Genomic DNA, 16,912 nt, shown 5'->3' on the forward strand with positions numbered 1-16,912 from the left:
TCCTAACAGGTTCCTAACATAGACATGGCAGAGTATACATGGCAAGTAGAGTCCTCTGCCACGAACTGGTAATTAGGTCAAATGTTTACCATCAGCAGGGGTAGTATGTCTCCAAACACCTTTGTAATTGTAATGCATTTATTTTTATAAACTGACATTTTGCAGTTATTAATGCAAAGATGTGAAGGCAGAGACTGGATACAGAAAAGACAAATTGCTCTTAAAAGTGTAACTGGCTGTTCACTGGAATTTTCATTATATATTATTTTTTTCTAAACAAACGCTTTTCTTCTGAACATGTAGTGAGGAACTGACAGACTCAGATACACAACTACTTGTTACACACAGGTAAGGGAGAATTTCATGGGTAAAACATCTATCAGTTAGAATTTCAGGATTACAATAATTTGCAGTATGGGAAGACTTTTTTCTTTTGGTGGTCAGGAAAAAGCTAAGGTACTTTGAATTTTCTGAAATATAAAGCATAACTGGTCTGACCAGTACGAGGTCACTGAACACACCCGACTGGCATCTTGTTTTACTCACTTTGATGAAGTATTTTCCAACCACGTTACAATGTGGCTTACCTATGGGTTTGTCTTTTACCTATGGGTGGTCTTCTAAACATAGGTATATCAGCACTAGGAAAATTTATTTAGGATATTGTTTAAAAAGAAAAATCAGTCAAAGAGTTAAAAACACAAGCAATGATTCCTGCATTGCAGAGAAATAACTCATAGAAGTGTCCTGTTACTAAAGCAGTGGAAAAATGTTTCCAAGCAGTTCAGAAGTTTTCCATACCACATAGAGTAATCTAGGTAAAGTCAGACTTCTAAAAAGCAGAAGTTGGGCACCAATGAAGACAAAAGCTGGGAAGTCAAACTAGGAGGAACAAGACTTCAAGGTCATCTCCCAGTTACACAGCAAGTTTGGGATGACCAAAGCCACAGAAAACCCCATCTCCAAAGAGATAAATTATATAATTAAATTTAAAAATAAGGCAAACCTTTAATCTTCCAAATGGCATAGACAATCAGAAAAATAAACAAAAAATATTTGTCTTTGTTTACATTAGACCAGACAACAAAGATACAAAGATGTTTCAGATTTTATGTGGATAAAGAAAACACAGCAGAGCAATCAACAAAAACCTAAATAAAAAGACCTGAGAAGCTTAAGACAGAAGAGTCAGTAGCCCCAGCTCCCCCAGAGGTCCTGCTAAGATGAGCTAGGTACCTTGCAAAGGCAGCCTTGGGCCAGTACTAGCAATACCTACCAACATTAGGAACCATGGACTTGGAAAATCATCCTCTCTCTCTCCCAAGCACCCATGGTGCAGAATTTACTCATAGCGTCACAGGCGATGCAACAGTCTTTATCACATATCACTTTCAACATAAGGAAATCTGTAAGTTCTGTACCATTTTGCTATCAAACCACACAATTACAAGAAAATACACAGGATATTTCACATATAATATTGCTCTGTAAAAATCCTAGATAGCATACTGTTTATAATAAGATTATATATACGATATATACACAGGTGTTTGCAATTATTGGAAGACTGTATTTGGGGAATCACTGGTTGAAATTGGAAATGTTGATAACCTGTTATCAATAAATATTGATAAATAAAATACACAATAAATCAGTCCTATCGAAGAGAAATGATGCTATTGGCAAGACTTTATTGCTTTAAAAGCACAAAGGTCAAGAATGTAAAAGACATTTCAAAAAGACTTTATTTCCTATACAACCTTTACATTTGGATAAGTAAAATAAAAGTGTGTCTTATATAAAACAATAACTCAATCAAGGAAATAAACATGTTTTCTAACTTTTAATTTTTGAGGATAACAATCACCTCAAAACATCATTGAGAGTCTAGCTAACTTATCAGTGTGATAAGCTGAATTATAAGATATACTTCACTCCTGAAAGTTTGCAAGACATTGTAATACACCACTCCCCTTGAATATGAGTTAAACAAGTGAATGTTGCGATGTTTATCCCTAAACTGGGTGGGGTGGTACCGCAATCCCAGGATTTAAGAAGCAGAGGCAGGAGAGTGAGTTCAGGTCAGCTTGGGCTAGGTAGTAAGATGCTGTGTCTGCTGGTAGGTTGTCCATGCCGTGGCAGACAGACCCACACCCCATTTGCACAAGGAGAACATGAGGTTGGGGAGATGGTTTGGCAGGTCCCTGGGGGCGCTGGAAGGAAGTAGTAGGAAGTAGACTAGCTAAAACTATATTGTATACATGTATGAAATCTTCCAGTAAATACAACTATTATTTTAAAAACATTTTTAAATGATGACTAAAAGTAAAAAAAAAAAAAAAAAAAAAAAAAGAAACAACAACAACAAAAAAAACACTTTCCCAATTATATTTCATTTTATGATAGAATTACTTAGTATAGAGGTAATTAAGATTCCAAGCCAATTGACTTTGAGTTAAGTGAAAGGGATGTTATCCTGTGCTGGCTTCACATAATCCTGTGGACGCTTCTAAGAAGTCAGAGAGACTCACAACCAGAAAGCCTTTTCTCCTGGCCTAGCCTTTGAAAAGGCTATGAGGCCGGGAAGGCAGGCGCCTATATGACTGAGTATGGCTGCCAGTCAACAGCAGTGACTTGAATCATGCGGCTACAGGGAACTAAGTTCCCTCATAGTCAGGGAGTGCAGGAGAAACAGGCATGCAAAAGGCATTACAGTACATCTAAAGTGTATTGTAATGATGTCACTGATGAGCAGACAGAAACAGAACTCTGTTCAGATATTTAGATTAGAAATGGGAACAACAGAAACACAAACTGAAGGATCCAAAAGGACAATCTGTGTCTAAATACAGTAAAAATAAGAAAAGAGCCTTAGTTAATTGGTTGGAATAATGACATATTCCAGTCTAAAAAAACAAAGATACTCACTTGAATTATGTGTATTGAATACTTTACTGAAAATATTTTATTAAGATAATAAGATAATATATATCTCATTCTTAGGTATAGTGGTTTAATAAGCCATTTGTTAACAGACAAACTTCTGAGCTTCCTTTAAAGAGATTAATTCCATAAAATCATATTTTGTTGTGTTGATAGGATAACAAAATACAGTTTTAAAAATATAAAGAGTAATATGGATGCCTTGGTGCACATCTGTGATCCTTGCACTTTAGAAGGCAGAGGCAGGCGGATCTCTGTGAGTTCGAGGTCATCCTGGTTTACAAAGCCAGTCCAGGACAGCCAAAGATACACAGAGAAACCCTGTCTCGAAAACACAAAACAAAACAACAAACAACAAAAAAAAATACACATTTACATTTTTTTCTATCTGTATAAATTGACTTTCAAATATGCATTATAAATTATCTGTATTGAGAACAGTTCAATGAATGCAGTATATTTTACAAAAGTGGCTATGAAAATTTTAAATATGTTGTAGTAAAATGACTGACAATCAGAAAGAAACAAAACTCTGGAAATTTAGACGAGTCTTCTTCACTTGCATCGGAGCCTGCAGGACCGTATTTTCTGACATTACAGCAGTGAAGTAAGCATGCAGGGCTCACTGCGCAATGGGGCGCACCAGGGTTCCACTCCACCCAAACAGCATGGCTGAACTGAACTCAAACTCTTTTCCAAAACTATTTTATTTTAGAGTTGTGATTACTGTTAATGAAGAAATCTATGATGAAAAAAATATCCCAGACTTCCTTTTATCCTCCAGCTCATCTGGGGAGTATTTCATCTGACCACAGCCTCAGGTATTCCTTTGTCACTAATTAGGGAAAGACTGAATATTTCAACTATAAATTGCTTAATTATATTTGTCAGTCTGCTCTAAACCAATTAATTATTTACTTGTAAGAATCTTTGATGCAACGCTATCCAGAGGTTCATCTCTGGAATAAAGACCAGGAGCTATACGTCCGTTTCTAACCCAATTAGGCTGAAGACTTGAGAGAGTGAAACACTGAGGTGCCGTGAGATGATTTACAGCATTGCTCACACAATGCTAGCCTTCACTGTTTTCCTTTATGAAACGTTAGGCCACTATCATGTTCTTTCACAAAAGAAGCTCCTATGTCAGTATCCTTTTCCAATGCTTCTAAGATTGGGGTATTTAGAAAACAACTTCAGAATTTCAGGACCCTCCCCCTACATCCCCTTCTAGACAGGAGGGCTCTTCTCCTGCTCCAGCACATCACTCATTCACACTGCAAATCTAGTGAGTACTAGGAAACTGTCATGCATGCCACATACTGACCTTGGGAATAGAGAAGTGGAAACAAAATAACAGTGTTCTGTGTGATGCAGAGTTCCTTCCATCACCCAGGTGCCCCCCAACAGAGGAGAGCCAGCTGAAGGAAGAATTCTGTTTCTACTCAAGGGGGCAGTAAGCCTCAGGCAAAAGAAAGTACCAATAAAACTATCACTATGGGATTGCATTACTAAATGCTGGGGAAGGATGGTACCCCAAGAGAATAAATGTGTATGTCCGAAGACAAAGGAAGAGACTTGAAGAACTGGTACCTACATGAAGGGCTCAAGGATAAAGAGACAGAAACTTGACCAAATGAAGAGACGCATGCACGGCAGAAGGAAAGGCTCACATGATACTGAGGACGAAAACCTAGACGGTCAGGGAATGGTCGGCCCTGTGCAGAGAACAAGGGAAAAGCAGAAGCTGGATTCTACAGCAGACATTGATTAAGTGACCACCCTAGGCCAGGTACCGCTCTAGGACATGGAAAGTGACCACACAGACAAAGTCTTCCCTCAGAAAGTTCATCTCCTGAACCACGCAGACTGCCAAACAATTCAACCTTTACCCTCATTAAGAAATCCTTGGAGGGTCTGGCTGAAGAAGAGGGTTTTCTTATTCTTCCCTGCCACCTAAAGACTGATGAAGAAATACAGATTTCTATAATAAATGAGGGGGAGGGGCATGAATTAAAAGGCTCTCACTCTGGAGAAGAGATACAGATAATTTCAAACTTGCAAGTGAAAATGGGCAATGGAATTAAACAGAGACAGAGATCTGAAAAACAAATAAATTTTAAAAAAATGATCAGACTAATTGAATTAGGTCAGAGAGAGCCCTCATCTTTAGTCATGCTCTCATGCTGAACCTCCACTTAGAAACACAGGCCAGTCTATAGGAAGATCATAAATTTGTTTACAGGCACAAGACAGAGAATAACTGACCCCAGAGGCATCAACAACACGAACCGCAGTGGGGTGGGGGGCAGCCTTGAAACTTGAAACTGCAGGAGTAAGATGGCTGGCCACGAGACTAACATCAATCTCAGCACTAGGGAGGAAGTGGGGAGATCAGGAGTTCAAGATCAGACTCTGCTACATGGCAGGTTTGGGGCTACAGTCTGAGCTACAGGAGGCTTTATCTCAACAAAGGTGAAGACAGTGACTGGTTAAGAAGGGGTAGGCAGTGAACAGTGTCATTCAGTACTTGGTGAGCCAAGGAGAACTCCAATGAGCAACTGAAAAGCAGATCTGAATGCTACTGGACAATCAAGAAGAATGAAGACAGTCCCACTGGAGACAGTGGGACTTCTGACCAAGGTCACCCCAGAGGCCGCTCACGGAGCTTTGACGGCGGCTAAATGGAAAAGCAGGCAGAGGTATGGGTGGTAAAACCTGACCCACCTAGATCATCCCGTGTGGACAGCAGATCCTTCCACCTAATGCCTGCCTTTTGACCCTCTTTGCTTTTCTGCACTGCGCTCACCAACATCTGGCAAAACACAGACTTGACCTGCTTTTCATTTTCTTTGTCTTTCTACCAAAACCCAAATTTCTTGAAAGAGTAAATTAACAAGGGATACACATATATGTCTGTATGTATATATAAAAGCATGTAAATAAATAGTGGAATGAAAATATTTAAATGACAACAGATGAAACCCAGAAGATGCACAGTGGCCACAGCTAAACCGGGAGTAAGACTTAGGCTTAGAAGGCAATAGAGCAGAGAGACACAGGTGAAGGGATGTATAACAAGCCCTCTTATGTGAGAGCATGAGAGCTCTCAGCAGGAGAGCAGGAGGGATGCATGATGCCAGGCACAAGTCATCATGGGAAAGTGAGGGTGTAATCGCTCATGCATGAGGGGCTCTAGTCACTCTGATATGGGAGGGTAGACTTTCGATGATGTAAGCGGTGAGCTAGGTAGAGTACCATTCAGAGTCTTAAAGGGATGGAAGAAAATGTGACTATGAATGGAAGATAAAAAACTTCAGATAGGCTTAGGTAATGTGTGTGAAGGTATCTGTAAAGGTCTAAAAATAAGTGTATAGATAACACGCACCACACACTAAACACAACATGTACACACACATACTGCACATATTGTGTTTGTGTGTGTGTCTGTGTATCATCTCACTCTCATAATAACATTGTGAGATGGGTATTATAAACCAACTTACAGATGTGGCAGCTGTGGCTCAGTCACTGAAGAGTAAGCAAGTCAAGGTCAGATAGCACAACTGCCCAGAAGCCTCTTATGGCCACCAAACAGTCCCATATCAGCCGTTCTGATGATACCCTTGTCGCCTTTATATGACTGCAATAAATGTTACACAATTTTCTATGACTATTAGTTTCAAAACTGACTTTTGTGGTACAGACTGTGTTCAAAGAACGTATAAGCCATATTCTTGGCATGTGCTAATAAACAAGAAAAGAAATGAAGCTACTTTTTTTCTTGGAAGAGGAGTTTTAAACTGGAGTGAGCTGGCAGTCTCTATGACCTAAAATGTGTATACCCTGTTACTCAGCAATATCACATGAGTGCACACAATACAAATGGAAAACAGGTGCAAAGGTGCAGCATGCTACACCACGCTTCATGCTTGAGCTTTTTCTTCTCTAACAAAGCAATAATTAAATCGTGATGTGCCTGAGAACATGTACATACATACTGTCATACATCTATCTTTGAATTAGATTATTTAGATAAGTTAAACTAAATCTAGAGAAAACAAATCTAAGGCAAGCAGGCCCTCTGCTTTAAGACAGGAGATAAAACACAAAGCTTAAATCATATAAGGGTAAAATAACTATGTGCACTATTGAATTGTGCTGAACCATAATAAAGTTCTACTTGAAAGGAACCAGAAGAGACCTTCAAGTCCAAATGCATTACACTATTCCTCTGAACATAACATTGGGATTTTGTCAAGTCTGAAATACATACTGCAAAGAGAAAAAGAAAAGAAGACAAAACAAAACATAAAACTATACCCAGGATCCAAAGTGAGTCACTGGGAAGTGACTTTACCCAGAGGGTCTTAAACCTACCCTAAACAAACACTGTCAGAACCTATAAAAAAAGCAAGCTGCATCCAAAAGCCTACCCAAAAACACACACTAGAGGAGGGACAGAAAGTCCAGGACTTTACCAAAATACATTAAGTCACCATGCTCACAGCTTCTGAAGTAAAAAATGATCCCCTCTAAACAGTATGCTACATTATACACATCAGCAAACTTTGTCAGAGGCCTCAGGAGTACAAAGGACTCATCTGTCTACAGCAGTGCAACCCATTCCACATAGAATCCCATTTTTCTGAACCTACTTTAGAGACAAAGATTTTTACCCTCTTTCCCATCGCACCACCAGGTAAGTAATTAAAACACTCACACACACCCCCAAAAGTTCAAATACTTTTACATAAGTTGTAGCTGTGAGTAAAGATGGTTTTCTTTTGTATGTTCAAAGAGCTGGAATCTAGGTGGTCCACTAGAGGTGGACAGAGAACACATCCTGATTTCTTTTTAAAGCTATGACTATAAAGTTTTATTACACTTTAACTTGCAAAGAAATACTTCAGCAGTTGGCAGCTTAAGTAAGTGGTGGGAAGTCCCTAAAACAGAAAATCAGATAATAGGTTGGAAGTGATTCATTTTAACTGTAATGCTTCGCCAGCTCCCATAAGGTAATCACATTACCTTAGCTCTCCCCAAGCCCCGTGCTGAGAATTGAATGCATGAGGCAAGCACTTGACCTATTTCCCCAGCCCATTTTACTTCAGTGCTGTTATAACTAAAACTGTAGCCAACTGTGCTCATCTTACAGGTGGGGGAGCTAGAAGAATTTGAGTGACACAAGTCACAGTGGCCAATACTGTAGCCACCCTCAGGAATAGCTCTTAACTACTAAGCACCTTGACCAGAAAGTTTAATAATGAAACAGAAGTTATGAGACCCTTTGATTGAGTAGATGGTCAAGTACTTGCACTGATATTCAAGGAAACCCTGCCATTTAAGAATCTTTAAGAACCATTAAAGGAAATCACATGGATTGCTACATCAAATAGACCTCTCAAGAAGTAGCCTTCTGAGGAATAAAGAAGCCCTCCTTTCAATAACTAGCATCAGACTATTCGTGATTTACCAGACTCTACCAGCCACACAAAGACTCAACGCACAAGCTGCAGACTCTCAGGCCACTCACATGAACAGAACCTGAGACACTACCTGCGGCACACTGACAGAAACCCCAACTTCAAGTGCACCTACATCCCTGCTATTCTAAACGCCTCCACCCAGAGCAGCCCTAATCTCTAACTTCTAACCCACTTTCCCTCCGCAATGCTGTCACTCCTCTGCAAGCCTGAAGTCTCTGCCAAAGTGGAGGTAACAGTGGGAGACTCCTCGGTTACAGAGGTTCTAAATTAACTGCCTTTGTTTGTCTCCTTTGCTTGGGTTGGTTTGTTTTCACAGGAGACAGTTTGTCTTCCAAAGTTACAGAGGCTTAGCTGGGCACGGCCAGCGGAATACAGACTACCTAGTGCAGCCTCTACTGTAGATAACTATGTCCATGAGACTACATTCTAGTCAAGGGACTGAAGCTCAGTGTGGAGCACAATTCTAAGATCTAGATAAACAGAAATGGAGTTCATCACTACAATATCCCTGCCAATTATATGTTTGAGAAAGTGGTACAGATAAAAAACATGCAAAATAAGCAGCCTTTACCTTACTCTCATTCAGTGGTTTCTATTACTACAGCTGAACATAATCCAAATTAATATGCTTTTAAGAAAGAACTCTAAATAGCTGTTCAGTCAGACTGAGATCCAAATTCTTCTCGGATGCGTCCCCCCAGAAAGAGGTCACACTGCTTGCTCTTGGGCTTCTTTCCTTTCCATGTGTGTCGACAGGTGTGTGTGTACGAACATGTACCTGAGATGTGTGTTCATGCAGATACATGAGCATGATGTGCATGAACGTGGAGAAGCCAGAGCTAATGTCTCCCTCAGTCATTCCCTATCTTCTTTTCTGAGACAGGGTCTCTCACTGACCTCGAGTTCACCTATTCAGCTCTCTGGCTGGCCAGCCAGCGACTGCCAGGGATCACCCTGTCTCCACCCCCAAGCACTTGGGTAACAGGACCCAATTGCTCCCAGCTGTTTATATGGGTTTGGGAGACCTGATCTCACAACTCTTCCCGGTGTGGTGTCCCTGTGTGGCAAGGACTTTTAACAACTGAGCCATCCCTCCAGAGTTGGATTTCTTCCTTCTCCTTTCCCTGAGGTCCACAAAGGACCAAGGATAGTGTGCTCAGAGTAACAAGCTGAAAACCTCTAGCTTCAGAAAACAAACCTCTAAACCCACTTCCAACGCTAACCAGACTGAACCCTGCTAAGTAGGCCAACTTCATAACCATTTCCATCCTTATCACCTACCGTATGCTGCATAGTACATTGAGGCCCTTAAAGTAGCTACCACAGCTATGTATTTCTCAGGCAACTCTGGCAGAAAAAGAAATGAATGCACAGACATACCTTTATCATCCTGGAGAGGTCACCAGCATCTGCTAATTCCAAAACTATGTTCAGCTCATTATCTTCAATGAAGGATGCATAGTATTTAATTACATTTGGATGGTTGAGTTGCTAAGGAAAAAAAAGTAGAAATCAAAAAATTTTATTTTAAATTCCAGAGTCATTTTTAGTTTGTAATTACTTTAATTTAGCTACAGAAACTCATTTTTAAATTACAAATATCTTGACAGCATACTTTTATAGTCAATTTTGAAACACATAATTATTTAACTAAAACTAGATATGAATAAATTTATCTTAATATTTTTACTAGATGTAATAAATAGTGTACTCAAGATTTTTTAATTACTACTGTGACTAGTAGGCATATAAATAAATGCAATAAGTGAATGGTAGGACTGAATTATTAATTGCTCAAAATTACATCCTTCAAAATGAGAATGGTCATACAAGAATATTCAACTATAAAATATCTCTTTATACTCCTACTTTTAAATTACAGCTGTTCCTACACAGCTAGACTACACAAATCCACAATTACCATTCACTACACAGTATTTAAATATTGTTTTTACATCAAGAAATATAAACATAAATACATGGAACCTATTTATGTGAGTTGGTTAAGATCAAGCCCCCCAAAAACCCTCATCTAGTAGAAAAGCATGCAGCAATCTGTACACATTATAATTTTTCTGTTCAAACTTTAAACAAGTCAACACAAGGCATAATTTCTCAAAGAGAAATTCTTATCAGTTATGGTGGTTTTCTTTGTTCTTAGAAGTTTTCTTCCATGCTATCCATAATGATGCTATTTCTAGTTTTAAAAGTTGTGTTTGTGAGTGTGTGTGTGTGTGTGTGTGTGTGTGTGTGTGTTTAAAGCAGTAACTTCAAATGCAAAGAGTGGAAAACATAGTTTTAAAATACTTTGGTTAAAACTGATACATTCTGAGGATATAAAAAGATGCATAAAACACTGAATTTTTCCTTTTCTTTACAGAGAAGCTCTTGCTTTGTAGCCCAGGCTATCCTGGAACCCAGGTTCTCCCTGCCTTAGCTTTCCAGGTGCTGTGAACACAAGTGTGGGCCCTCATCCATAACTGAGAACAAACTAAAAATATAGCGTAAGCACTTCTGTAAGAGCATCACCAACAATGAGATACTGCCCACGTGACTGGAACTCTAAGGTGGACAAGGAACCAAAACATTAATTCCTCACATCCTCTTGCTATTCACTTTGTCAAAATCTGTAAAAATTATTTAGGACCTGTTTATAAACACAAAACATCAGTTAGTCCAGGCTCTCAGTGTGATATACCTTATCACAATATTAATACACACTTACATTACTTGAGCAGTAGCACAGGCTTAAATAGAATGTTCTACAATCAACCAATCAATCAATAAATAAATAAACAAATAAACTTCTCCAATGTTTCTGTTTTGAAAAAGTGGACTCTACCTAAAGTTCTGATTTAATTATTGTACCATAAATAAAAACTATATTCTCTTAAACATACCTACTCAAACTTATGCAGTGTTCCTTAAAACGAGTGTGTCACCAACCAAGCCTTAAAAATTGTTTTACTTGGAAATGTGACATTCTGGTAAATCATTTTATCAACATGTTTAAAATATTTAAAAACAGCCCATAGCTCATTATTTACCTTAAGAAGGTCTATTTCTTTGATACAATCAGCACGTGCTTTGGCATCCATTAAATCAAATATCTAAAAATAAAGTTTAGAATTATTTAATAAAATAGTAACCTACATTTTAGGCTAACATGTAAATTCTTTATAACACCCTCTCTTTATATATCTATATATAGATATATATACAAACACACACACACACACACACATATATATATACATATATAAGTATTTACACACTCATACAAATAAAAATTTATTTACTGTGAAGGGCCAAAGGAACTTTATCTTATGTTCACACAAAACAACAACAAAAATCTTAGATGCTATCCCTCCAAAGGCAACAGCTGGGTGTGTCCTGGCACCCACATCGTTTGCTCAAATAACCAGAATGAATTCACGGTCAATAGAATAATGTCGTGTACGTTGAATAATTAACATATACTGAGTGTATTTCATGATAATAATAATAATAATAATCAGTGTACATTGAATAATTAACATATACTGAGTGAATTTCATAAACCATTTCATAAAATTTTCATCTAACCCTTACAAAGGTAAGAGTTTGCCCATGTTATAGATGGAAAAAAAAAGAATGCTTACAAAACTTAAGCAACTGATCAAGGGTCACACAGCCCATCAGAGGAGCAAGTGGCATTTACTGTTAATTGCTCCACTAGCAGCCTAGCTAGGAACGATTTCTCTGCTGGTAGAGACTGTTTCTACTGGCTCTGACCTGTACTCATGACAGGGATAGTATAGCACAGAGGGGTGATGACAGACCCTCTGAAGATGGAAGAACTTTATTAGTGAAATACTAAGTACAGGTAGATACACGTAAGTACACAGTCAGACATACTATGTCTTTGGCATGAAATTTTCATGAGAAGAGATTGACTCCTTGGGAAGAAGAAAAGGAAGGAGAACACAAAAACAAATGACCAAAAGGATGTTCCTGCATCTTTGAAAATAAGAAATTTAAAGGTTTTATATATATATATATAAAATCATGATTTCCTTGTTTTTAATTGCTGAATAGTATTTCATTGTGTAAATGTACCATACTTTCTGTATCCATTCCTCCATTGAGGGATACCTAGGTTGTTTCCAGATTCTGGCTATTATGAATAGAGCTGCTACAAACATAGTTGAGCAAATGTCCTTATTGAATGGTGGGGCATCTTTTGGTATATGCCTAGGAATGATATAGCTGGACCTTGAGGTAGCACTATTCCTAATTTTCTGAGGAAGCACCAGGTTGATTTCCAAAGTGGTTGTTCAAGGGTTATATTGCCACCAGCAATGGAGGAGGGCTCCCCTTTCTCCACATCCTCTCTAACATGCATCATCCCTGGAGTTAGGACTAGAGAAGATGTTTAATCATCATTCAGAAGGGCAAACACGATAAGCATAGGAAGTAGGAGAAGAAAAGGAACAGGACAGAAGCCTTCCATAAGAGGACCTCTGAACTACTCTACCAACCAAGGTATTGGAGATACTGAGACTCATAGCCAAACTTTGGGCAGAGTGCCAGAATCCTTACAGAGAAAGGGGGAGATAGAAAGGCACGGAGGGGACAGTAACTCCACAAAGAGAACAATAGAGCCAAAATACCTGGGCCCAGGGGGCCTACAGAAACCTATACTCCAACTAAGAGCCATGCATGGAGAGGCTCTAAACACCCTGTTCATAGGAAGCTGACTGGCTGCTCAGTCTCCAAGTGGGTTCCCTAGTAAGGGGTACAGGGGCTGTTTCTGACATGAACTCAGTGGCCTCCTCTTTGATCACCTCCCCCTGGGAGGTGCAGCCTTGCTAGGCCACAGAGGAAGACAATACAGCCAGCATTGATGAGACCTGATAAGCTAGTGTCAGATAGAAGGGGAGGAGAACCTCCACTATCAGGGGACTAGGGAAAGGGCACAGGGAGAGAAGAGGGACAGTGGGTGGGACTGGGAGGAGAAAAGGGAGAGGGCAGCAGCAGGGATAAAAACTTAATAAATTGTAATAAATAAATATATGAATAAAATTAATTTTTTCTCCAAATCTTAGTTATTGTACTATAAGCTGACTAAACCTTACTCATACAATTATTTTTAAGTGAATGATATTTTTAGTCAAAAACTTGAATGAAGTCCTGCTACCCCAGTCAGGGAGGTTGTGTGGTTTGAAGGAGTAGGGCGATCTGAACCGTAACTAGGAGGAGACTAGCGACCACCTCCCAGTGAATGCTGCCCTCTTTACCCCAGCCTCCTACAGGCAACGCTGGCTGCAGGACAGCGTCAAGGATGGAGGCACAGGGCTTGCAGTTCTACGACCGCAGTCAAAGAAGTATCACAGAGATCTGAAGCCCGAGTCCTTCAGCTAGATGCACAGCCAGTGACTTCTCACACTGCCGTGACTGGACTCCTGGACACACTGGACTGCGGTGACTCCTAACACTCACCAACTACTAAGAACTAAAAGTCCATGCGCAAAGTGCCGGATTAGAAACCTGGAAAGGAATCTGGTGTGGGGAAGGGATAACATTATAAGTAGAAAAATTAAAGGCTTCCACCAGTCAGAAATCAAAGACATCTGACTCACAGAAGTGAGTCTAGGATAGGAGCACTTAACTACAGCTTCTATCAAGAGACAACTTATAATAGATATCCTTCTGAATATTAAAGGTGCACAGGGTTTCAATTTTCTTACATAAAGTATGTTATATACATAAACATATATATATATTAGAGAGAGAGAGAGCAGTGGTCACGGAGGTTAGGGAGGAGTTGGGAGGATAATGGGTGACAAGGCAGGACTACATACCGGGGTAGGTTCTGGATGTTTTAGAGCACACATCATAGGGTAAAAGCTAACATATAACAACTCATTGTCTATTTTATTTTAAGGGGGAATTAAAAGAAAGGTTTTGTAGATTCCCAACAAAGAAAAGTGACAGTAATTATCTGGTCTGATAGCCACCACCCATAGCACACAAATAGCAAATTATTCATGTAAGCCATAAAGATTTACAATTATGCCTCAATTAAAAACATAGTAAAAACCAAATTGAGGCTATTAATTAAAAATTTAAGATAAACATAAGATCTATAAACCTACTAGATTAAATAATTGAAGCTGTGGCCCCTTCCATCTACTGTGGTGACTCAGTTTTTACAGTAAAATAGGAGTTGAGGTTGTAATACAGTTATTCTGTACTATATCCAATATCTGCTTATATGTGAGCACATACCATGTGTGTCTTTCTGGGGCTGGGTTACCTCACTCAGCATGATCTTTTCTAGCTCTATCCATTTGCCTGCAAATTTTATGATTGCCTTATTTTGAATAGCTGATTAGTATTCCATTGTAAAAATGTGCCACAGTTTCTTTATTCATTGTTCGTTTGAGGGACATCTAGGTTGTTTCCAGTTTCTGGCTATTACAAATAAAGCTGCTATGATCATAGCTGAGCAAGTGTCCTTGTTGTACGGTGGAGCATCTTTTGGGTATATGCCCAGGAGTGATATAGCTGGGTCTTGAGGGCCCCTACACATATGTGGCCTATGGGCAGCTTGGTCTCTATGTCAGTTGCCTGGCAAGTGGGAGGTAGGATGGGGAGCTGTTTCTAACATAGACTCTATTGCCTGCTTTTGGATCACTTCCCTTTGGCAGGGTTGCCTGGCCTGGCCTCAGGGGATGAGGATATGCTCAGTCCTGATGTAACTTGATGTGCTGGGAAGAATTTATATGGGGGAGGGGGGCCCCCTGTTCTGGTGAAGAAAGGGGACAGGGGAAGAAGAAAAGAGGGGAGGGGGGATTGGGAGCAGAGGAGCGAGGGGCCATCCCTGGGATGTAAAGAAAATAAACTGAAATAAAATAAAAATTAAAACTAAAGAAGCTGAGAGGAGCAAAAGGCAGAGGAGAAAAGAGGGGAGTTGAGGGTGAAAGGTTATTGCCAGTCCTTAAGTTGTTCTCTATATGAGGTTTGAAAGAGAGAGGAAATAGGTCGGCTATAAATAGGCACCAAAATCAGGGATAAAAACAAAACTATTATTAACATGTATCCAGTATCAATGTATCAATGTATCAATACCCTTACTGAAGAAGAGAGGAACCTTATACACTGTTAAGTTCAAGGTAATCCTCAACTATAGTTTCAAACCAGTCTCGGATACATTATGTCCCATCTTTTATGTACACATATTTATTTACATATTATATATTTATATTAAATATATTTTGTTTATATATACATATTATATATTTATATATTTTAACATATAAATATTATACATATTTGTATGTGTATGGATCTGAGTGTGTGTGTGTCTGTGTTTCTGTATATATCCAGATGAGCACCAGAAGAAATGAGAAATTTTTGGTTAGTGATGAATGTTGACACTATTCTCAGGACTGCTGATCATAAGACTTGAGATAACAAAACCTTTTCAGAAAAGTCAGTATGTTAGCTAATCATGGAATCCCTAAAGAAAAACTGCCCAAGATGAAGAGAAAGGAGAATGATGGCCTTCATGATTAAAAAAATGAAAACCCACAACCCAGAGACATAGAAAAAAATCTCAATAAACAACACCTCTTTTATTAGAGAATACTTTAAAAACAAGCACCTGAGAGTGAGAAGCACAGACCTTTAGAAAACCACATACACGCACACACACATACACACACACACACATACACACACACACACACACGAAGGCTACCTGGAAATCACAAATATTTAGCTCAAATTGTTTCAGCCAATTTAGAATTGAGACTTATTTATTTATTTTTAAGTATTTATTTATTTTTATTTTATGTGCATTGGTGTTTTGCAAGTATGTATGTCTGTGGGTGTCAGATCTTGGGAATTACAGGCAGTTGTGAGCTGCTGTGTGGGTGCTGGGAATTAAATCCAGGTCCTCTGGAAGAACAATTAGTGCTCTTTACCACTGAGCCATCTGTCCAGCCCCTGGGTTTTATTTTTAACTAACTTTTTAACAATATCAAAACTTCTCTTTAAGCCTTGGGGAAAACTACTCCCTGCACATTTAGTGTGACAACACTTTCTGAACCAAATATATTGACAAATACAGTTAACTGGAAACATGTATCTTATCTTTCTTTAGTCAACATGTCAAGACAAAAGTAAAGGCTGAGTCTTTGGAATAAGTCATTCCCAGAACAGATTCAAAGCCGCCTGGTGTTTTAATGAGCAAGGAAAAACAGAAAATAGAAAAAGACATGATGCATTTTAATAAGAGAAAAAAAAAAGACATTTTACATAACACACATGTACAAGAAAGGTTTCAGAAGGCATTTATTTTCAGTCCAAAGTTTCTTTGGGATTCAAGGCTTATTTTATTCTTGGTGAGAACCAAAGTTATTAGTTGTGATTGTGGCTGATAAGGTCTTGGCATTCACTGAATCGTTTAAAAAAGTCTCTCTGTCACATTCCAATTT

General features: G+C 38.9%; 1 protein-coding gene across 3 annotated transcripts in view; it reads right to left on the reverse strand.

Moving 5' to 3' along the window:
* Nek7 (NIMA related kinase 7) overlaps positions 1 to 16,912 on the reverse strand; it is a 126,800-nt gene that overhangs the window by 36,490 nt on the left and 73,398 nt on the right. For all 3 annotated transcript variants that reach the window (XM_060364384.1, XM_060364383.1, XM_021664359.2), the window contains 2 exons: positions 11,477 to 11,539; positions 9,810 to 9,920 (listed from right to left, as the gene is read on the reverse strand). In XM_060364384.1, the coding sequence (XP_060220367.1) occupies positions 9,810 to 9,920; positions 11,477 to 11,539 (174 nt within the window). The remainder of the gene's footprint in view (positions 1 to 9,809; positions 9,921 to 11,476; positions 11,540 to 16,912) is intronic.

The sequence above is a fragment of the Meriones unguiculatus genome, chromosome 11 (assembly GCF_030254825.1).
Source record: "Meriones unguiculatus strain TT.TT164.6M chromosome 11, Bangor_MerUng_6.1, whole genome shotgun sequence".
NCBI classification, from domain to species: Eukaryota; Metazoa; Chordata; class Mammalia; order Rodentia; family Muridae; genus Meriones; species Meriones unguiculatus.